Below are 25,706 nucleotides of genomic sequence, written 5' to 3'. Positions count from 1 at the left end.
AAAGAATAACCTTTCAATAGACTCTACCTTAAATAACATATTTTTAGAAACTTCATTCATGCTTCATTTGTAAATATCATTTAAGAACAAGACCTCAGTATAAACTGGATTTCCATACTAGGCATAATAATGACACAATCATTAAGATATCCCACATATATTCAACAATAGATGGATTAAGTAAATACCTATACCTTTCAAGTCGATGAACATCAAGCTCTGAATTCTATATCAACAAGTGAGCTGTATTATCTTGCCTTTAAGGATATATTTCTAAAGTACCAACATACCGACAATTTCATTATAAAGAAGAATAGGTAATAATATACTTCAACAATCTTAATCCATTTAAATAAATTCTATTACATATATATTCAACAATTGATGGATTAAGTAAATACCTCTATCTTTCAAGTGGACCAACATCAAGTTCACAATTCTATATCAACAAGTGGCTTCTTATATCTTGCCTTCAAGGATTTATATATCAAGTACCAACACACCAAAAATTTCATTATACATAACCATAGGTAATAACATACTTCAACAATCTAAAGCCATTTAAATAAATTTTATTGATATGCATTAATTAACAACTAACCCACTTCATAAAAGCATATATTAGGAATAGAGAGAAATCATGGATTCAAGGAGTATTTTAATCGTGAATAATTGATTTCACAACAATATAACCATAAAATGTAATTAGAAATCTTTTAAAACCATTTGGGAAAGAACCATGAGATTGAGTAAAACCCTAGTTTTCATAAACTTGAAAGCTTTATAAATTCATTTGAAATTTACTCTAGGGTGAAAGAAAACCCTTGATTATGGATCACCTTACCTTAATCTTAAATAACTAAACAAAAATAAATAATAAACACCTTGAAATTCCCCAATCATAGCTTCAACTTGATTTTAGTCTCCGAGAGAGTTTCTAGAGAGAACTTTTTGAATGAAAGGGGTTTGATTTGGGAGACGAAGTCTAAATAAGGGGTTTTAATATTCAAATACTCTTAAAATACCTTAACTGACGTCAAACAAACGTCCAAACACTTAACCAAGCAAACAAGGACTATACAAAACCACCCTTCACTTGGCGAATCAAAAAAGGCAGATTGCAGTGCCTATTCACGGTTCCAATCCAGAGACCATGCATTGGTCTAATCAATGTAGATTGGGTCCATGGCTTGGATTTGAGACTCACCATTTTAAATCCTGATCCACTCCCATGACCCACGAGTCCTAGTTTGATCTTTAATCGTGAATTGGGGTCGTAGACCTCATGGGTGGTCCTTGGAGAGTCGTACCCGGACATTTTGCCCCAAAAATGTTATTCTAAGTATGAGAACAATTCACATTGATTTTAAACTTCAAACGGCACTCCAAAACTCCATTATAGGTAATTAAAACACAATAGTTCAAGTGACTAGTTTTCGGACATTATAGTCGTTCCTTGACGTTCAACCTCAAATCTCCTTAAATAAAAAACTTCTAAAGCCATTTCTCATGATGTATTCAAGTTAACAACTTCAAAAACACATATGAGGCTCTAGTTCTTCCTATTTGCTTTTAGGGTCGTTACATTATCCCACACTTAGGAATATTCATCCTCCAATGACACTTTAAATCACATTAAGAGTAACGATTCAAGACTAGTAGCCCACAATCAAGAATGCAAAATTAATATAAGTTCATAAACATAGGAGGGATCATCAACTCCACATAAAAGGCTTAAAACACAAAAAAGAAGTAGGAACTACATGTAAAAACTCATTATACATCAAAACTTCACATTCTTCATTTCATTAGAGGAACGTCCTTCTCTAAATAACATAACGATGCAATTTTTTACTAAATGCAATATAAGAGTTCTTTGACATTTGAACTCATGAAACATTTAGTAACTCGTCATAAATGCATATCAACATGAGGAACAAAATTATGAAAACTCATTTTCTCATCTAACATGTATTGAACTAGAACATGAATAACATAAAGAAGCCATAGAAAACTCAGTAGCACTCATGAATCCATACATGCAACAAACCACAAGAAATATCTGGGCTTCAATCTTGACTAAAAATTGAAGGAAAAGACAAGTATACTCTCATGACCCTATTCTTCACATACTATCCCCCACTTAAATGAAAACCCAACAAGGACTAACATGAAGCCTATATAGGAATTTCAATACAACATCCACAACCACAAGAAAATAAAAACTTATCAATACTTCTATTAGGATTAGCCTTATTGACCTCTTTGGCTTGAAGTGAGTAGAAACAACCATAGTTTGGAGGGATAGAAACCATACCCTCATAGAATTTTGATTGGTCTCTCTTCCTTTTTCCAAGAGTGTCGGGAAATCTCTCATCTTAGACCCATCTTCCCACACCCAAACCATCCATTCATGCCGGCTTGGCAAAGAAATGTTGCTTCCTCATTTTTCACACCTAGACCTCTCAAAATAAGAACCACTTCCATTAGAGTATCTTGGTTATAGAACCTCTTTTTGGACATATGTTGAATTTCTTCATCAGGCCTAGACCTCTTGACTAACTTACTCATCCTCTCAAGTTTAAACTCCTCCATAGATTGAGAATGCACCATGATTCTAGAGATGTTCATGTCACCATGATGCATTGCGAAACAATATTCTTCTTTAACTAAGTTGGATACCCCGGTCACGAACCTACTCATCTTATCCCTAGGGTTTAACACAAAAGATGGAACATACATAGGCAATTGAATAAACTTCAAGGAGTAATCATGGACTCTCATACTACCCTCATTTACATTCATCCTAGACCCCACATGTCTAGTTTCTTCATCCTTCATGCCTGGGCCAAGGTCAAGAGAACCGACCTAATTTCTTCATTGGCTATATGTGCAACCTCTCTCAGAACTTGATCACCTTGAGGACCTTGGGGAGGAACTCCTTCACTAGAGTATCTCCTCCTACTCTTCTTGTGGGTCTGCCTATTATGTTCATATCCTATAAACATAAGCGAGGGATTAGAAAAATAATACTTATAAAACTAAATTCTAAGGAACAACTTCAATTATATGAAAGAAGTGAAACTTTATAAGTCCTACGACCTCTCACTCATAGATTTTTGGCACTCTTACCAATGAACAAGACTTTACCAGACGTTGCACGTGAGACATCAATCCTAAAGACAATTCACAAAACATTTTGCTATAATACTAAATTTTTCACGACTAGAGAGCACCCAAAGTTGTGGCACGACATACTTGACCCCAAATTGGCCTTGTAAAAGCCTCTTAGCATTCATTGTATTGACGTAGAAAAAAGTGTGGAATTAAAAATAATTTAAGTCTAAAATATTAACATTTCATTCAAAATAAAATTTGAAATACACCAGAAATCTAGTCTCACATGGCCATTGTTGACACCCAATTTTGACCGACCTTTAACCATTTTTAGGATTATATTCGATTAAATATGCATTCTTAAAATTTACTTAAAGTTTTGAAGTTTTAGTCGATTTTTCTCAAAATTATATATTTTAGTATCGTTTACTTTATAAAATTATTGTATATATTATTACAATATTAAATTATTAATGAATTTCAAATATTTTAAAATTTAAATAATTTTCAATTACATAAAAATATTTTAATATATGTAGTATTTTAATTAAATAGTAATTCCTACACTTTCATTAAATTTTAAATTCTAGCCTATTCTATCATAATTTCTTTCAATTCTAGCCACTTGAATTAGAGTTTATTTCATTCATAGCCCCTCTTTCATTTCAATTCTAGCCAATTTAATTGCAATTTTAGTCATTCCATATTTAATACAATTTGATTTCAAAAGATCTCGCTTTTAATCTCATCCATCTATTTTATTAATCAAATCATAGCCCTTTATCTCTTATTAATCTAACGGTTGTGATTAACTCTCTTATTCTCTCAACACCAAAAGACCTCAAAACCTAAAATTTCAATCCATTCTTCTCCCTCCTCTTCCTCTCCAGCCGCCTCCTCTCTCCCTTCTCTCTTCCTCTCCTCCATTTTTTCCGGCGAAAGCCATTATCGCCGGTGAGATCTCCCTCTCGCTCCTCCTTCGTCTTTCTCTTTTCCCCTCTCTCGTCTTTCTCCCCTCTTCCCCTTCTGCCTCTTTCCACCTCCCTTCTCTCTTCCCCTTCCCCACCTTTTTCTCTTCTCTGGCGAAGCAGCGATCCATTGGTCGCCCCCAATCGTCGACAATCACTTTTCTCCCTTCTTCCCTCTCCTCTCCTCCCTCTTCTTCTCCTTTTCTCCTCATCTGACCAGCAACCTGTGAGAAAAACCAGCAGCAGCCGGCAACGCCAGAAGCAACTCTAATCAGCAGCTGACACTGCTTCATCTTTCTCTAGTCGCTGCTTCGAGCAGTGAGTTCCAGCAACCTGAAGTAGCTGGACACCAGCACAGCAGTTCCGAGCAGAGAGCCTCCGCGAGGATAACTATCCAGCCTGTAGCTCCAGCAGAAGCAGCCGGCGACCAGCAGACGCCGGCAAGACCCATCAGCATCCATTTGTAGCAGCTGCAACCATCGGCGGAAGCAGGCAAAAGTTCCGGCGGAGTATCTATTTTTCAAGGATTTCGAGTTATTAAAAAATGAATCTTAATAGATTTGTCCAAGTTAGTGTTCTTGTGTGATTTATCATTCAAGTTCTTAGTTTCATTATCAAATATATATTTATTTTTGTGTATACTATCGTAAAAAATCATCCCTTGATTATAAAGTTATATTGAGATACTGTTGATGTTGTTCACTGATGAAATTGATAATTTTCAATTTAATCAATGCCTTATTGTTTGCTTCTGCAGATCAACCTGTTACTATCTATCGATGATAATAGCTTACTTTTTGATTAATTCTCCAATTGACGATTTTCTTGCCAATTTGTTCACTAATCTAATTACTCTTAATAGTTTCTTCTAATTGCCCTTTTTACTAATAGTTGATGATAAATATATTCTAATTTGGCTTATCTTTCGAATAAGGAAAATATCATGCAATTTATCCTGAATATTATACCTTCCTTATTGCTAATATTTTAATTAGGTTCGGATTCAATTGAATCATTGAGATGTGGTAAATGTTTTCTTTTCCTTCTAGAGATAATGCTTTGTCCTTATTTAAATATGTGCAGATTTTTGAGTCACCTATTTTTGGTAAAAGATCCCCATTGATTGCTTATATCATTTTGTTTAAAGAAAAATTGCCAAGATATGCTCTTATTAATTATTTTCTTCCTATTTTTGTCTCCCCTCTTTGCTATATAAATAAGACCCCCTCCCTTCATTATTTCATCAACTCATCCAATCATTCACTCTCACTCACAAGTTCTCTCATCGCTCTTCATTCTCTCATTGCTCTCTTGCTACTCTAAATACATTAAGATTTCGGAAAACATTCAAGTGGTCTTCTTCGCTAATTTGCTATTTTGCTTTTGTTCGAGTAAAGGTTGGATCAACTCGTTTTTTTTCATTGCTATCATTCCTAATCTGCTTAACCGGTTAGTATTCAGAATTAACATTTAAATTATTTTTGTATTCATACATTTGTGTGAGCTCATTGTTCTATTCCTTTGTTATGTACAAGTTGTTAAACAATTGCATAATGTCTCACCTTGACTAATAAATGTGATTACTTGTGTAGTTATTTGATTGCTTTGACAGGTTTCAAACTTGAAGTTCAAGTTGAAGATTAACCATGAAGAAAGATTTATTTGCTTATTTGAATCAATATTTTTCTTTCTTATTTTGTTTATTCGAATGTTATAACATTTGTAACTCTAAAGATCATATATATAAATTTATTTGGGGGATCATCTAGGGGAAGGGGGATTTACATGCTACTTGTTCATTGTAACTTTTTTTAGAAAAAGTTAGAAATCATGCCTATAGGCTTATCTTTAACAACATATAATTATTGTTTGTAGGTGTTATAATCTAACAAATTTTCAATTTGCTTGACGCTTTTGTTAATAAGTCTAAACAAAAAAAAAATAGATTCCATTAATCTTTTAAATCAAATCGTAATAATTTAGTAGGCTGATTAGGTGTTTTAAAAATGTTATAACTTCTTTTTAGCATTGTCTTGTCACGTAGAAACCATGCCTAAGGATTAAACTGTTCATATCATTTAGATTTACAAAATCATGCATATATGTGTTATTTTCTGAACACCTAGAAGTTCATGTCTATAGGCTTGTAAATAACTTTTAACATATCCACAAAAAATAAAATTTGTTTGTACATATTTGTGCCCTCCCCCCAAAATTAGTTAATATTATTTAATTAGTAATCCTATTTGTCTTCTTGAAGATTTCCGCATTCATGATGCAACTTTATTGTTCTACTATTTTTTTTCTTACTTAAAAAGTTTTGCAACATAATTTTCTTAAAAGACATTATTCAATCTTCCTTTAAAATTTTGGATTGATTATGACATTATATATTTTTGAAATAAATTGTAAGTACTATCTCCTAACCTATCGTTAGTGGGAAAGTCAAAGGAACTATGAGGTCTAGTTCCAATTTTTAAATTAAACCGACGCATCCTCGGAAGTACCACCTACCCATGAATTTCAAAAGGAATTATGTGTATTTATGTGTAAATATTTATGTGCCTACAAGTAAACTAAATCTTTTAAATCATTTTCAAAAACATAAACTACTTTTTAGATAACCTCAATTCAAAATTGTTTCTATGGTGGAGGAGCGCGATCAACAATATCATGGCATCATCCCTATAAAGAAACAAATATTTTTTTAAAATAAAAATTCCTACTCAAAACATACCAATTTTCAAACTTTACTTTCGCACATATTAATTGCTTAATATTCGCCAATTTTTTTTATAACATAGTCTTATATGCTAAATAAAAATAAAACTTGATTGTTTATTTATTGCTATCAATGAGCCTTGCATGCTCAAATTAATGAAAAATAATAAAATAGTATTAATTGTTTTATATCACTTAGAAAGAATAAATAAATTAATAAATAAAGTGACTTTGATTGATAATTGTGACCCCCACATAGATTGCATGAGATACGTCCGAGACCCATACTTGTGGACCTCGATGGATGCCTAACACCTTCCCCTAGAGGTAATTTTAACCCTTACCCTAATCTCTGGCTCGTTGACCTTTGTTAAACTTTGTTAGGTTAGATAGGTGCCCTAACGTGCCTTAATTCGTTAGGTGGTGACTTTAAACTCGAAATCCCAAAAGAGTTGTTAGGTCGAGCATGCGAAAAATGGGGCGCGACAGAATGACGACTCCGCTAGGGATATTAGGTTCTTACCATTACGTGTTAATTGTTTATTTATGTGGGGTTTACTTTATTTTTGTCATTTCATTATTTGTTAGGTCCTTACCATGTTTAGTTTATTTTTTTGCCTTATTTACTGTCTTCCCTCCATGTTTCACCCCTTTCCCTTTTCCTTAATTGTTTATTACCATGTTTTCACCCTTTCCCTTTTCCTTAATTGTTTATTACCATGTTTCACCTCTTCCCCTTTCCCTTATTTGCTTTATTACATGTTTAATCTAGTATCCTCTTTCCTTATTTGCGTGGTTTTAATATCTTTATATGTTTAAATTCCTTTACTTATCCATGCTTATTTATCTATTTATTGTTTATAAACTGTCTATATGTTACCTCTCCAATTTAAATGCTAAATGTTTATTTCTTTGATAATTGGTATTCCGCTCATACTTCTCCCAATTGGGACCCTCTTCTTTTTTATTTTGTTCTCGTGATGTTGTGCCTTTCCACCTCTCACAACTACTCCAATCCTATTCAAATACCCATTTTAGAGAGTCGGCATATGCGTGGATGTAACGGATAGTTTTACTACCGCGAAGCCACGAGCCTCTCGCATAGAATCCCTTTCAAGTCCGTGTCAAGCCAACTCTTTGAAGTCATGGTTAAGTCATACATGCTGCATAAGCCCTAGGTTTTTTGACCGTTGGTTTCAATCCACGTAATTAGTAGCCACTCTCTTGTCTTAAAGGCCAAAGCACCCTTAGACAAATTGCATATTTATGTGTCAACATGATCATAATAATTAAATCAAGCCAACTTTGTCAAAATGGAGTTTTGAAGTCATTTGTTACTTTGTTTGCAGAGTCATGACTCACCCTCCTTTTTCCAACACACAAATGGTGGTCAAAGTTAATCCCATTTCGAAGAATTGGTGGAAGATATTCAAAAAAATCGAGAGTTAGAAGCAAATGAACCGTTAGGCCGCCTCACTGCTTTGATCTCTGTAGAGTCAGATCGTCACTTAATCAAGGCAGAGAGAAGATGGGCTCGCAACCTCCTCAACACCGATTATGATATTACCCCAGAAATGAGGAAGCAGATCGTGCCTATGATTGGAGAGCAACATAGTTGAAGTTTTTTTCTCTTTATTCCCCATGTGTTATCCCTAGCCCTTTAGTTATCTCTAGATTGATGTAATAAATAGAATTTATTTCAATAATCGAAAGTCGTTTTATTGTCTAACTCTAAACTCCAAATTGGCAAATAAGGCTTGAATTAATTATTGTGCATCACTTATGTGTCACTTAGGCCTACCTCTGGCTCAACGAGACTCTTTTGCATTTAGGGCGTTTATCTTAAATAATGTGTTTGATATCCCAAATAATGCAATGTTTTAACTTGGGCTTTGTTTTGTTTTTTATTTTTTATTTTCTTTACCCTTTTCCAATGGTTGATCTGTAGACCATGGTTCATCCCACGCGATCAAAGAGTTCATTTCCTCCTCTTCCGACTGAGAATTGCAAAGGCAAAGTGAAAGTGACTAATGCTAAGGTTATGTGCAAAACTATTGAAAAGAAGTGTCTTTCAGACGAGTTGGTATTAAACCTTGAGAAGAAAATAAAAAAGTTAAAAGAAGAGTGGTTGGACATGTGTGAGTGAGCAAAGTTGTTACTCTCCACCAATCCCACTTTGGAGACCAACATGGATATGTCACCTTCGCAAGTCAAGTCTCCAAAATAATCCTCCTCCAGACTACTTTACCTATAAAAGTCTACCGAGCTCCATTTAAATGCCTCCAAAGAATCCTCCGCAACATCATGCATAGGCTCCTAAACCTCAATACCTTACTTCACACCCGCATCACCCTAGTATGCAAGCTCTTCAATACGAAATAGCTCTGCACCAAGTTCCCTGGCATCATGCGCCTCTCATGCAATTTCCAATCCCTCCATATCAAATGTCTATGTACCAAAAGCCTCCTATGCCATATATTTTGGAACTACGTCAGAAGTGATTCCCGTTTAAGAGGGGATACGTAGGCGCTCCTATGGGGTTCGGTCTTACCATGATAAATACTTTCATTTTCCACTTCTATTGATAACTGGGGCAGATTTTTTGAGAGGATCTCAAAAATTCCATCAATATTTCTTCTTGCACATCTCCATACTGCGGCAGAATTTTTGAATAAACTCAAAAATTCGATCAAAAACATTTCTTCTCAACAACTGGGGCAGAATTTTTAGAGGATCTCAAAATTGCTAAAAATCAAGACTGGGTAGAAATTTTTAAGAGAGTCTAAAAAAATTCAACAGTTGAGCTACAACTACAACAGATCATTATACCAGATGTTCTACACTGGGGCAGAAATTCTAAGAAAATCTCAAAATTTTCGACAATACTCCGAAGAGCATTCTATCAGACACCAAAGAAGCGTTGTGCGAAATCATGGATACAGATCAACCTCCCCTTTAAACTAACTATTTTTCTTTAAATGTAGAAAATACAGGCACATATACAAAGGCAGTTTCAACAATCAACATACCACTTTTGAGCCCGACAAATGATACTCGACCCTTCCAACAAGGCGGATGTCCAAGCTACTACATACCCTCCTTATTCAATTATGAAGTTGCACTATGCCTGAGATCTAGGTTTGCATGACTACATTATGCCCGAGATCGTATTATGCTCGAGAAATGCATTCATTGCATGTGCCCGATAATGCATGTGCCCGAAGAAATGCATTATTGCATTGTGTCCGAAGAAATGCATCATTGCATGTGCCCGAAGATATGCATCATTCCATGTGTCCGATAATGCATTATGCCCGAAGAAATGCATCACTGCATTGTGCCCGAAGAAATCCATTATTGTATTGCTCGATACTGCATGTGCCCAAAGAAATGCATCATTACATGTGCCCGAAGAAATGCATCATTGCATATGCCTGAAGAAATGCATCATTGGATGTGCTCAATATTGCATGTGTGCCCGAAGAAATGCATCATCGCATTGTGCCCAAGGCTTCATTGTGCCTGGAGTTTGCATAAGCCCAAGATTGAATCATACTCGAAGTTTACATGTGACCGAATCAAATCAAGTCATAAGTATCAACAGATGTCAAAAACAGATACGTTCTCTTTACTCATTATTTATATTCCAAAGGCGTCATCCTCCAAAGGCGTCATCTTTCATGGCCTGCGGACTTCATGTCATGGACTGAGGACATATTTTATGCTTACCATGTCCCTAAGGTATCATAGTCTAAAGGCATCATCCTCATGGCCTGCGGACATCATATCATGGCCTAAGGGTTTAATTTCTGTGTATCATGATCCAAAGGTGTCATAGTCTAAAGGCGTCATTTTCATGGCCTACAGACAACATTTCCATGACCTGAGGATACACTTTGCATATCATGGCCCTAGACATCATTGCCTAAGACGTCATTTATTCACGATCTTAAGGCAAACATTCATGGTCAATATGGGAATTGCATCATATTAACATTTACCGCTTATTTTGATATATGTTCTAATTACTCTATTTAAGCTATATTACAAGGTACAGATGTGCAGATTACAGACAAAGTCACTTTCTGAACGGTTGTTCACTTGCTTACAAAGAAGGGCTCTGATAAATTCTTGACTACTCGCACTATCGTTTTGCTACTCATTCATCGTTCAGGCTACCATGAAGATATCCTCGGATTCAACTCGCCACTGTAACCTACTGTCTCTTCATCTAGGCTCGTCCGCCTTACAATGCGACATCTAGGCTCGTCCGCCTTACAATGCGACATCTAGGCTCGTCCACTTTACAATGCGACATCTAGGCTCGTCCGCCTTATAATAGGATATTTAGGCCCGTCCGCCTTAAAACGACATTTAGGTTTGTCCATCTTATAGGACATTTGGGCCATCCACCTTAAAGGGTCATTTAGGCTTGTCCGCCTCATAGGACATATATTCATCCGCTTTATAAGATATTTAGGCCGTCCGCCTTAAAATGACGTTCAGACTCTCCTTACAACCAGATATTTTGGTCTATATTATTATATATTTATAGTATATCTATTGGTGTTTGACGTTATTCTTCAGAGATGGGTTTCAATCCTTCAAGAAATTAAAGACTATCAAGGCTTGCACTACGTCTCAAACAAATACGCTTTTTATCACCTCTTATCTATTTAGAACTCATATTTTATTATTACTGGTCAATACTTTATCTATTTATAAGCTAACATTTTATCTAGAATTTGCAGATATGATCGATCGCCCTTGATTACATTTTTCATGCTATCATCTATCACAACGAAGACCCTATCAATTCTTTGCTTTTCATACTCCGAACCCTTGCTCAAATGCTGATATCGTCACTCTATCATGCTGCTTCTCTATCACACTCTACTAGCCTCTCAATCTCTCTTTTCTCGCTACTCTATTCTTATCCATTCAAGCCGATATTGTGCATTTCAAATACCTTAGAGCTCTTTCATTTTTAAGAGTTTCATTTGCTCTTGAATCTAGAATGACATACGACCTGATTCTGGTATAACCAAAGATATGTAGGCGACTTAAAGCCAAAGTCTTGGTCGTACCCTTTTGTCAACTCTATATCGTTTCAATTGATACAACTGACATCTCTCGTCGGTCAGACAAAATTGGCTACTAACTCAACGTTGGTTGCCTGACAATTCATTCTTCATTCTCAATCAACCAAGGGGCAGCTGTCGACACCCAATTTTGACTGACCTTTAACCATTTTTAGGATTATATTTGATTAAATACGCATTCTTAAAATTTACCTAAAGTTTTGAAGTTTTAGTCGATTTTTCTCAAAATTATATATTTTAGTACCGTTTACTTTGTAAAATTATTGTATATATTATTAGAATATTTTAAAATTATTAATGAATTCCAAATGTTTTAAAATTTAAATGATTTTCAATTATATAAAAAATATTTTAAAATATGTAGTAATTTAATTAAATAGTAATTCCTACACTTTCTTTAAATTTTAAATTCTAGCCTATTCTATCATAATTTCTTTCAATTCTAGCCACTTGAATTAGAGTTTATTTCATTCATAGCCCCTCTTTCAATTCAATTATAGCCAATTTAATTGCAATTTTAGTTACTCCATATTTAATCCAATTTGATTTCAAAAGATCTCTCTTTTAATCTCATCCATCTATTTTATTAATCAAATCATAGCCCTTCATCTCTTATTAATCTAACGGTTGTGATTAACTCTCTTATTCTCTCAACACCAAAAGACCTCAAAATCTCAAATTTCAATCCATTCTTCTCCCTCCTCTTCCTCTCCAGCCGCCTCCCCTCTCCCTTCTCTCTTCCTCTCCTTCATTTTTTTCGGCAAAAGCCATTATCGCCGGTGAGCTCTCCCTCTCGCTCGTCCTTCGTCTTTCTCTTCTCCCCTCTCCCGTCTTTCCCCCATCTTCCCCTTCTGCCTCTTTCCACCTCCCTTCTCTCTTCCCCCTCCCCACCTTTTTCTCTTATCCGGCGAAGCAGTGATCCGTTGGTCGCCCCCAATCATCGACGATCACTTTTCTCCCTTCTTCCCTCTCCTCTCATCTCTCATCTTCTCCTTTTCTCCTCATCTGACCAGCAGCCTGCGAGAAAAACCAGCAGCAGCCGGCAACGCCAGAAGCAACTCCAATCAGCAGCCGGCGCTGCTTCATCTTCCTCTAGTTACTGCTCCGAGCGGTGAGTTCCAGCAACCTGCAGCAGCTGGACACCAGCACAGCAGCTCCGAGCAGAGAGCCACCGCTAGGACAACTATCCAGCCTGTTGCTCCAGCAGAAGTAGCAGGCGACCAGCAGTCGCCCGCAAGACCCATCAGTATCCATTTCCAGCAGCTGCAACCATTGGCGGGAGCAGGCAATAGTTCCGGCAGAGTATCTATTTGTCAAGGATTTTGAGTTGTTAAAAAAATGGATCTTAACAGATTTGTCCAGGTTAGTGTTCTTGTGTGATTTATCATTCAAGTTCTGAGTTTCATTATCAAATATATATTTATTTTTGTGTATACTATCGTAAAAAATCATCCCTTGATTATAAAGTTACATTGAGATACTGTTGATGTTGTTCACTAATGAAATTGATAATTTTCAGTTTAATCGATGCCTTATTATTTGCTTCTGCAGATCAACCTGTTACTATCTATCGATGATAATAGTTTACTTTTTGATTAATTCTCTAATTGACGATTTTCTTGCAAATTTGTTCACTCATCTAATTACTCTTAATAGTTTCTTCTAATTGACCTTTTTACTAATAGTTGATAATAAATATATGCTAATTTGGCTTATCTTTCGAAAAAGGAAAATATCATGCAATTTAGCCTGAATATTCTACCTTCCTTATTGCTAATATTTTTATTGGGTTGAGATTCAATTGAATCATTGAGATTGTGGTAAATGTTTACTTTTCCTTCTAGAGATAATGCTTTGTCCTTATTTAAATATGTGCAAATTTTTGAGTCACCCATTTTTGGTAAAATATCCCCATTGATTGCTTATATTATTTTGTTTAAAGAAAGATTGCCAAGATATGCTCTTATTAATTATTTTCTTCCTATTTTTGTCTCCCTCTTTGCTATATAAATAAGACCCCCTCCCTTCATTATTTCATCAACTCATACAATCATTCTCTCTCAATAACAAGTTCTCTACTTTGCTATTTGCTTTTGTTCGAGTAAAAATTGGATCAACTCGTTTTTTTTCAATGCTATCATTCCTAATCTGCTTAACCGGTTAGTATTCGAAATTAACATTTAAATTATTTTTGTATTCATACATTTGTGTGAGCTCATTGTTCGATTCCTTTGTTATGTACAAGTTGTTAAACAATTGCATAATGTCTCACCTTGACTAATAAATGTGATTACTTGTGTAGTTATTTGATTGCTTTGACAGGTTTCAAACTTGAAGTTCAAGTTGAAGATTAACCATGAAGAAAGATTTATTTGCTTATTTGAATCAATAATTTTCTTTCTTATTTTATTTATTTGAATGTGGTAACATTTGTAACTCTAAAGATCATATATATAAATTTATTTGGCGGATCGTCTAGGGGAAGGGGGATTTACATGCTACCTGTTCATTGTAATTTATTTTAAAAAGTTAGAAATCATGCCTATAGGCTTATCTTTAACCACCTAGAATTATTTTTTGTAGGCGTTATAATCTAACCAATTTTCAATTTGCTTGACGCTTTTGTTAATAAGTCTAAACAAAAAAAAAACTAGATTCCATTAATTTTTTATATCAAATCGTAATAATTTAGTAGGCTGATTAAGTGTTTTAAAAATGTTATAACTTCTTTTTAGCATTATCTTGTCACGTAGAAACCATGCTTAAGAATTAAACTGTTCATATCATTTAGATTTACAAAATCATTCATATATGTGTTATGTTTTGAACACCTAGAAATTCATGTCTATAGGCTTGTAAATAACTTTTAACATATCCACAAAAAATAAAATTTGTTTGTACATATTTGTGCCCTCCCCCCAAAATAAGTTAATATTATTTAATTAGTAATCCTATTTGTCTTCTTGAAGATTTCCGCATTCATGATGCAACTTTGTTGTTCTACTAGTTTTTTTTCTTACTTACAAAGTTTTGCAACATAATTTTCTTAAAAGTCATTATTCCATCTTCCTTTAAAATTTTGGATTGATTATGACATTATTTATTTTTGAAATAAATTATCAGTTCTATCTCCTAATCTATCGTTAGTGGGAAAGTCAATGGAACTATGAGGTCTAGTTCCAATTTTTAAATTAAACCGACGCATCCTCGGAAGTACCACCTACCCATGAATTTCAAAAGGAATTATGTGTATTTATGTGTAAATATTTATGTGCCTACATGTAAACTAAATCTTTTAAATCATTTTCAAAAACAAAAACTATTTTTTAGACGACCTCAAATCAAAATTGTTTCTATGGTGGAGGAGCGTGATCAACAATATCATGGCATCATCCCTATAAAGAAACAAACTTTTTTTAAAATAAAAATTCCTACTCAAAACTTATAAATTTTCAAACATTACTTTCGCACATATTAATTGCTTAATATTCGCCAATTTTGTTTATAACATAGTCTCATATGCTAAATAAGAATAAAACTTAATTGTTTATTTATTGCTATCACCGAGCCTTGCATGCTCAAATTATTGAAAAATAATAAAATAGTATTAATTGTTTTATATCACTTAGCAAGATTAAATAAATTAATAAATGAAGTGACTTTGATTGCTAATTGTAACCCCCACATAGATTGCATGAGATACGGTCGGGACCCACACTTGTGGACCTCGAGGGATGCCTAACACCGTCCCCTCGAGGTTATTTGAACCCTTACCCTAATCTCTGGCTCGTTGACCTTAGTTAGACTTAGTTAGGTTAGATAGGTGACCTAACGCGCCTTAATTCGTTAGGTGGCAACTCCAAACTCGAAATCCCAAAAGAGTTGTTAGGTCGAGCACAAAACTCGTTTTCTGCGAAATGGGGCGCGACAGCCATCTTAGAATTAATCTTAAACAAACTAGGACACATCCCTTTTTAATTGAAAATAACTACTAAAATGTCTAGTACATAAATAAAGGAAACTTAAGTCTTTTCCTCGAAACATGAGGACATACCTAGTCTTGGAGGAAAGCAATTCAACACTTTAAACTATCTGAAAGGATTATCACTTGCCGGAACCTACACTTGTAGTAATAATATGAAGAATATATGTTTGTTCATAGAAATGTACTTAGTATGATGACCATGCAAAAACATGCTTAAAACTGACAATTTTATTGGAAATCATGCATTATTTCACTTTTGAAATATTATAAACAATAGAATAAAATACACCATTTACAAGTATAAACATCACATAAGTCATAACTTCACATTTGGAAAATATTACAAGGAAAACAATACCTTTACCTTCGAACCTTCACTTCAAGCGACCTTAGACTATACCTTGTGCAATGTAAGGAGAGTGTCCCATACCACTATGCATACTAAGGCACCACACTAAGATCATCAAAACCAAACTCACCTTCCAATCCTTTCTACCTTTACACAATAAATCATTTAAGAGGCATAAGCGTTACATGAATCACATTAACAAATTAGAACCACCATCTAAGAGAACTCTATGTTATACTTGTGCAATGTGCAAGTAGAATCCCATACTACTACTCACACAAAGTATTCCCTTGAAGCCACAATAGACTGGGCACATTCAATTCATTGAGGAATGACAAAGAAAGTAAGACATAAGTACAATCCAAGTAAAGCATGCATAACCTAAATTAGAATCTAAGTAAACATTCTTCATTACCTTACGTTGAAACTAATTCATTTCTTAAGGAAACATTATTTCATTAGTCATTAGGATTGATAGATACTCACTATGACCCTCTCACAGCCTACTCTTGTTACAACCCAGGATTACCCCTAGACGTAACCGGCGTATTCAACCTCTGGGAGGTCTCACACAAGACACATGGATATTTTTTTTGAATTTGATGTAAAAAATAAGAATCTAAAAATTTCATCACACCCGAAGATACTTTCATCAATCAGCAAGCAGAATACTTTGAAAACATTTAAATTTATATCATGTATGTCTCATACACAATCTACTACTTTAGAGTACAACGTTGGCACTAAGCCCATATAAAACTTAAAGAAAGACTAAATGACATAAAGGAACATATAGGGCATTGTCCTCGAATCTATGAGATTCACCAAGTCTTAATCTTCAACCACTTAGAAACATAGCCAACTTCCATAGCATACCATATATCCAATCCCAACACTTCGTCAAAAAGGGCGAAAAAGGGGTTAGAGCATTTAAGCACTATGTTTGGAAGCCATGCAAAAAGGGACATTTATTATAGAAACATGCTTTCATGACATTTTGATAAAAACTTTCATCATAAGAGTGTAAGAAGAACAACACAAGTGAGGAATCACATATAAGATATATTAAGCTAACATCAACATATATGACTTAACCTCATATTCAACAAGTAAGCATTTTCATCATTTAGATTCTATACCTAAGGTTACTCTAAGACCCACCTAAGTAAGACATGAAGACAACGCCTATACACCTACTCAAGCACACTTAAGTCTTCCTCAAAGAAACCCTAGATAAGAACCTTTCTATTCAACATAATTCCTCGAAGTGAACATGCATTATATAAGTCATTTAGAAGTCAATCATACAACTAGGGAACTTCACCCAATGGTCTTGGAATACTTGAGGAACTCACTTTAGTATTTTTAAAGCCCACTCGTGCCATGTGTAGATAGTGTCCCATTCCACTACCTACACTTTACATAACCTATCTAATCATTAAAGTGCACATCCCACATGATGAGAATAGGCATTAACTGTCATAGACCACACTAGCTAGGTATAGAACCCGGTGTCATAAAAACCCCACACCGTGGAAGGTGTTCTACTTGAAAAATATAGAACTAGGACAAATCCCATGTAGGCACATGGTTAAGGGATATCAAGGGCTTGTTTGTACTCTAGTCTAATACTTCAAGTAGAGCTACTACCCAAAGCATATCCACTCGGTGCTTTGCCTTGTTTGTCATAGAGTAAGTTTATTCACATAATAGTATTTGAGAAGGTACTATTTCTAAGTTCTAACAACTCATAATATCACTACTAAGATGGGGTCCACAAGGGCCTCTGATCAAGGTTCATTAGGATAACTTTTACCACATTCTTAAAGATGGTTTCATACCGTTCCAGGCAAGCTACCTATAAGCCCATCATTCAACTCAAGAACGGGCATCATTATAGTCTACCACTTGAAGGGTTCATTATAAACCTTTTTATTATATTCAAAGTTTCACATTCTTAACCTTCTTTTCATATACAAGGTTTCACATTACGCATTCTTAGAAGGGTTTGACTTTAGATATGTCGATCCTAGGCTTTAATTCATTAAATCATTCTCAAGAAGGGATGCTTACTAAGTCAATAGATCAATTGAACATAACTTCTCTTTATCAAATAGGGACAACTAGATCTACCTAACTAGATACCATATCAACATATAAAGACTCTTATAATTTATCATCATCACATACCAATGTTTAGAGGAACATGATATTATTCACAATATCATATAGTTTTATACAATATCACCTTAAGATCACATGAAAACCTTCACATTATGAACATTCCACAAGATCACACATATATCACATAATAACTTCTCTTTATACATCCATATAAGCCATATAACCTTATACAAGATTACATTACACCATATAACCAAATTCATGTTATACCTTCACATATACCATAACATGATTCTACTAAAATTCATATAATAATGACGACAAGGCAATGATCACAATACGAATAAGCGGTAAACACCGCCACCATAAGTGGACCATACCACAAAAAAGCAATTCTATATCAATTCAATGTTAGTAAAGGAATTAGGTTAACTTACCCTCTTCCAATAACCAATATCACCATTACAGAACATCTCCATTAATTCACAATATTATAGCATAATAATTAATAGAAATCAACTATACAACTCATTATAATCACAATTTTATCAATATTAAATCATAGACAACAGACCCACTTCATAAGTCAAATTAAGGGATTAGATAAGATAAAGGTTTCATGGAGTTTTTCATTGTAAAACATCATTTCAACATCAATAATATCATATCTAATTATTTGAAATCATTTCATGCAAGAACCTTTGCTTAAGAGTTAAAATTGGATTGTTCCGTAAAATTTGAACACTTTGAAATCACAATGAAATTGGATCTAAGGTGATAACAAGGCTTGGATGAAGAAATCCCACACCTTATTGTTCAAGAACCCAAAAAAAATTGAGAAGAAATTAGTTGAAACCATCCTTCCTAGTAAGCTCCAAGACCTTGACCTTCAATGGTGGATTGAGAGAATTCGGAAGAGAAGAACTTTTGAGGGTTTTGGATATGTAGATTTCTAATTGAGAGTTTAAAGTTTTTGATTGGGGAATTGGTGTATAATGACCTACAATCATTGTATAATACACCCTAAAAATACTCATACCACCCCTACAGTAGTGGGACCTTTTTAATTAAGTTTATCTTGACTTTTAAACGATGCAACTCAAAACTGGGCAGCCACTGAAGAGGAGGCACCTCCATATATTGATTTTAGAAATTATTTTAAAGAAGTGAGCTTCGTTAAAATCCCGCGTCACGGATCCAAGTTTTGGCATTTGAGTGCCAGGCGCGCGACACGTCATTGACTCCACAAAGTTGATGCCTTGGCAACTTCCTTAGCCTACATTTAGGTCCTTCTCAAGGACCCTTAAGGTGGTCCTTGGAGAGTAGCACTCGAAAATTTTGACCTAAAACATTTTCATATATACACTGGAGTCACGTCCATTTATTTTTAGAGTCCAAACAATCCATAGAAACAAGAACAACATACCAAGATACACTAACACGTAAAAGACTTTTTTCGAATGTCTTGATCGACCATTGATGTTTGTCTAAGCAAATCTTTAAATTTTTCTTCATCAGATAGTCTTCATTATTTTAACAAGTTATTAACTCATGAAAACTCATGTCAAGATATAATTTATCTTAATTCATTTTTAAGGGTGTAACAATTTGTGCAATGCATGGGTAGCATCACATACTTCTACTTACACTTTGTAAAACCTATCAAGAAACCATGATGACGTATCACATAATGGGAATAAGAATTTAAATGACATAAATCATTATAGTAAATGATTGAATCTAATGTACTATTTCAAATAATATGGGTTGGTGTACTTGCCTAAGGTAAACCGGTAATTGATATAAGTGTATGCACTAGCTTGACTTTTGAGGGCACATAGTTTATGGGATAAGGGGAATGCCACTAGCTACCCCACCTTAACTCACATATTGGAACTCATCAAAGGATATTACTACTAGATACCCCGCCTCAACTCACAAATGAGCATCCATATCATACAATATCCAATCGGTGCTTAGCCTACATTTCCATAGATCATTAATTAAGGGAAACGAGATTGTTATTGGACACACTGCCTCAAATCATGGATTAGTATACATACCCTCCGTACATTCATAAATTAGATAGATCAATGGAGATATTGAGAATATTACTTGACACTCCGCCTCAACTCATAGATGAGCATCTATATCAAACCTCACCTTTTATTCAATCATTACAGTTCACTCAAGAATAACCTTTCAATAGACTTTACATTAATTAACATATTCTTAGAAACTTCATCCATGCATCATCCATAAATATCTTATTCATAAGTACTCAATTATAACTCCATTTCCATACTAGGCATAATCCATACACAATTTGAAAGATATCACACATATATTCAACAATATATGCATTAAGTAAACACCACCTCACATCACATGGATCAACATCAAGTTAACAATTCTATATTAACTAGTAACTTCTCATATCTTGACTTAACAACCATAAATCTCAAGTACCAATACACCAACAATTTCACCTTAAATAAGCATAGGTAATAACATACTTCAACAATCTAAATACATTTAAACATATTCTATTCATATGTATTCATTATCAACTAACCCACTTCATCAATGATAAATTAGGAATAGAGAGAAATCATAATATCAAGGAGTATTTTCATCATAAATCATCAATTTAGCAACAGTATAACCATACAATTTCATTAGAAACATTTTCAAATCATTTGGGGAAAAAACCCTTGAGATTGAGTAAAACCCTAGTTTTTCATAAACTTGAAAGCTTTGAAAACTCCTTTGAAATTGAATCTAGGGTGAAAAGAAGAAACTCTTTGAATTTTTCCAACCATAGCTTGAACTTGACTTTGGTCTCCAAGAGAGTTTCTGGAGAAAACTTTTTGAAAGAAAGGGTTTTCATTTGAGGAATGAAGTCTAAATGTGGTATGTTAACGTCGTAGTACTCTTTAAATAACTTAAATTATTTAAAACAAACGTCCAAACACTCAACCAATCAAAGGGGTATTTTATTAAACCACCCTTCAATTGCCGATCTAAAAAGGCAAATTGTAGTGCCTATTCACAGTTTCAATCGATGAATCATGGTTTGGTATACTGAATAGGGATTGGGTCTGTGTTTTGGTTTTGAGACTCACAATTTTTTGGCCTGATCCATGCCCTATACTCATGTGCCGTGGATTTATTTACTTGTTGTGGATTGGGGTTATTGACGATGTTTTTTTGATAACTTTTTTCTCAATGTTGGGTCCTCCTCAAGCACCCCTTTGGTTGTCCTCAGGGATTCAAACCTTGCATTTTAGCACCTAAACATGTTTTTCTAAGTACAAGAACCATTTACCTTGATCTTAACCTTCAAACGACACTACAAAACTCCACTACAAGTCACTACAACACACTTTTCATATGAGTAGTTTTTGGACGTTATAGTCATTCCTTCACTTTAGACCTCAAAATTCCTTTAAAGACATAAAAATCCATTTCTCATGATATAATCAAGTAACAAACTTCATACACACATATGAGTCGTAGTTTTTTCTATTTCATTTTACAATATTGGTGGTGTTGATTATAAGATCCTTCTTCCCCTATCCTTAAGCATGACTATGTACGAATGACTATGACTATGGTAAGTTTACTGTCATTGACTAAAAGGCTATACTCATGACCAAACTGTGATTAAGATGTTAAAAGACTATTGTAATGTTGATGAATCTAAAGTTGAAAGAACATTCTCACTTATTGAATCAATGAACTATTATGATGATGTGTTGTTGAGAGTGTAGTGCCTTCTTTGATGAACATGAACCTAAGTAAATGGTTTAATATGAAATCTAAAGGGAATTAGGCTTTACACCGAGTGGATATGAAAATGATATATAATCTTTTGCAGTAGAAAATCTAGCTTCGCTTAGCTAACAACTCTCATGAATGGAAACCTTATACGGTAGAAAGTCTGAGTTTTTAGAAGCAATCTCCTTATCCCATTATTATTTTCCCACATAGTTCTTATCTATTGTATCTACCTAATAACTAAAATGTTAGTTATCTTAGCCAATTAGGACAACTCTTTTCAATGCGGGAGTAAGACTCTGGATTCAATGTAGCTCAGTATGGTTTATGTCGGTAAAGGATACATTTCCCCATATGGTAAGAATAACTATGTTGAGACATGGAATTTAACTACGACTTGTTATGGGGTACTACTTAGTGTATATGGGGCATAAGACTTCATCTATGCATTGCACAAGTGGGCTCTAAGGGGGGTTGTGGTGAGGTTCTTTTATGTTCTGAAGAGTTATGAATTATGTATGTATAACACCTATAAATGTAAAGTTTTATTTCACTTGTAGCAAGTTATGAACATGAATCACTCTTCCCTTATGTATGATGACTTAGAATGACGTAAAAGAAAGATATATATGAGGTTGGTGACTTAATGTGATACTTAAGATTTGCTAGGGTTATGGGATCTTACCTTTGCATTGAATTAGTGTGGCCTTTGGTTTTTTATATGTTGGTTGACTTATGTTTCTTCTTATATGTGCATAATGGATTTCAAACTTGATAAATGCACGATTCAGCTAAATGTCCCTTTTATGTGTATTTTAATGGGTTTTTGCAAGCTTCCATACTTAGTACTTTATGTGCTAACCCATTTCTTCTACATTAACTATGTGTAGGTTCGGGTCGTTCAGACGTACGTCTTCCTACAAGTTAAGCTTGATTTGACTAATCCCGAGGCTTTGTGTCACGACCCATAGTGGGCCGCGAGTGGCACCCACACTTACCCTCCTATGTGAGCGAACCAACCAATCTAAACCCCAATCAATTACCAATAATAAACAAAAAAAATGCGGAAGACTTAAAAACTCATTAACGAAATTAATAATTAACTTCTAAAACTCAAACTTATCATTATTCCCAAAATCTGGAAGTCATCATCACAAGAACATCTATCCTCAAATTACTAATTCTAAGAGTATCTAGAAAGCTAGAATAAATAAAAAGCTAGTCCATGCCGGAACTTCAAGGGATCTAGACATGAAAAAGAAGATCCAGTCCAAGCTAGAAGCGTTAGCTCACCCTGAAATCCGGTGTAATGAAGACTGGCTAGAGTTGCGGTTGAGTTGAAGATGACGGTACGTTTGCTGTACTCCACAATAACAAGAGAAAAACATACAAGTAGGGGTCAGTACAAAACAAAGGTACTGAGTAGATATCATCGGCCAACTCAGAATAGAAAACAATATATATCAGATAATATCATAAATCAACTACAATACTAAACATGCGGCATTTACAATTACCATAACCCTTGGTCACAACACCAAGCACATCAATGAGGACTCACGCCTCCCCATCATACTCATTTGGGAATTAGGTTCATTAGATTTAGTATATTAACATATTTCAAGATTCATTCGCTTTACTAATCTTGGTGCCGGAACGTGACACTCCGATCCTCATCATACTATCCTGGTGTCGGAACGTGACACCCGATCCATATTCTATCCTTGTGTCGGAACGTGACACTCCGACCCTCATATATTATCCTGGTACCGGAACGTGGCACCCAATCCATATTCTATCCTGGTGTCGGAACGTGACACTCCGATCCTCACATACTATCCTGGTACCGGAACGTGGCACCCGATCCATATACTATCCTGGTGTTGGAACGTGACACTATGATCCTCATATACTTCCTGGTACCGGAATGTGGCACCCGATCCCCTAATCGCACTACTTTTGCTCATCAAGCCTTCTTTTATACCAAGGCATCATCATTAACAAAGTAGATTAGGGTTTTTCAAGATTTAGGATTCAATAGCTTCATCATGCTTAATTTATCCCAATTATATAATCACATTCATGCAAGCATACAATTAAGCATATAGAAGGGTTTACAACACTACCCAATACATATCGTTCGCTATTAAGAGTTTACTACGAATAGTATAAACCATAACCTACCTCCACCGAAGAATTGTGATCAAGCAATCTATTTTCCCAAAACTTTGCTTTCCTCTTTGTTCTCTCCTCTCTCCTCTTATTCCAACCCTTTTTATTTTACCCTAATTAGCATATAATTAAGTAAAAAAGATGATAAAATATCCCACTACTTGTTTCAAGGTTCTCTCTTTTAACCCCCAAATAATTAGATTATTACCTTTAAACCACTAACTTTATTATTATAAGCAGGAATAATCCAAAATGCCCCTTAAAACTTTTAACAAAAATCCGACCCAGTCAGGGTTACGCGCTCTGTGACGGGCCGTCGTGCCAGCGACAGTCCGTCCTGCTGAGTCGTCACAGAGTTCAGAGACTGAAATTTACTGAAGGGCCTGTGACGGTCCCTCGTGCCCACGACGGTCCGTCCTGCCATGTCGTCACGAAGTGCAGAGAGTTGTTCTCAGTACCCAATTTTTTAGAATTTTAAGTGTTTTGGAACGACACACCCTCGATGGTCCGTTGTGCCCATGACAGTCCGTCGTGGGATCCGTTGACTCAGATTGTAATTACCAGAAATAAACTCTACTGCTCAAAACGACTAACAGGTCGTTACAATAGATACAAATTTACCCATCGTTCGTCCCCGAACGATCACAAGAAGAAAAACAAGGTCAAAAAGGAGTACCTGAATCTGTAAACAGATGTGGGTATCTTTCTTGCATTTCAGCCTCTTTCTCCCAAGTGGATTCTTCAACCGGCCGATTCTTCCACTGAACCTTGATGGATGCAATCTCTCTTGACCTCAACTTGCGGACTTCTCTATCTAAAATAGCAACAGGATCCTCCTCATAAGTCAAATTCTCATCAAGCAGAACTGAATCCCATCGAATAGTGTAGTTTTCATCCCTATGGTATCTTTTCAACATAGACACATGAAATACCAGATGCACTCCTGACAGTCCTGGGGGCAAGGCTAATCCATAAGCCACCTCCCCTACTCGCTTAAGTACTTCAAATGGTCCAATTACCTCGGGCTTAGCTTACCTCTTTTTCCAAACCGCATCACCCCTTTCATGGGTGAAACCTTAAGCAAGACTTGCTCACCCTCCATGAACTCCAAGTCTCTAACCTTTCGATCTGCATATTCCTTTTGCCTTCTTTGAGCCGCTAAAAGCTTTTCTTGAATAGATTTCACCTTCTCCAATGAATCCCTCAAAATATCCGTACCCCAAGGTCTAACCTCAAATGCATCAAACCAACCAATGGGAGACCTACATCTCTTCCCATACAATGCTTCGAAAGGAGCCATATCAATACTTGAGTGATAGCTATTATTGTATGAAAACTCCTCTAAGGGTAAGAAGTTATCCCAATGACCCCCAAATTCTATCACACAT

General features: G+C 35.1%; 1 protein-coding gene and 1 long non-coding RNA gene across 2 annotated transcripts; one reads left to right on the top strand and one right to left on the bottom strand.

The window, feature by feature from the left end:
- Positions 1 to 3,973: 3,973 nt before the first annotated feature.
- On the bottom strand, positions 3,974 to 4,378 carry LOC138337882 (uncharacterized). Its single transcript, XM_069288319.1, has one exon. It carries the CDS (start codon positions 4,376 to 4,378, stop codon positions 3,974 to 3,976), a length of 405 nt encoding a protein of 134 aa, XP_069144420.1.
- An 8,228-nt stretch (positions 4,379 to 12,606) lies between these two features.
- On the top strand, positions 12,607 to 14,382 carry LOC138337733 (uncharacterized). Its single transcript, XR_011211123.1, has 2 exons — positions 12,607 to 13,270; positions 14,231 to 14,382. It is a non-coding gene; the product is annotated as an uncharacterized lncRNA (long non-coding RNA).
- Positions 14,383 to 25,706: the final 11,324 nt, after the last annotated feature.

Source organism: Solanum lycopersicum, chromosome 8 (assembly GCF_036512215.1).
Source record: "Solanum lycopersicum chromosome 8, SLM_r2.1".
NCBI lineage: Eukaryota > Viridiplantae > Streptophyta > Magnoliopsida > Solanales > Solanaceae > Solanum > Solanum lycopersicum.
The sequence above is the reverse complement of the archived record's forward strand: the minus strand, read 5'-3'. Positions and strand labels throughout refer to the sequence as shown.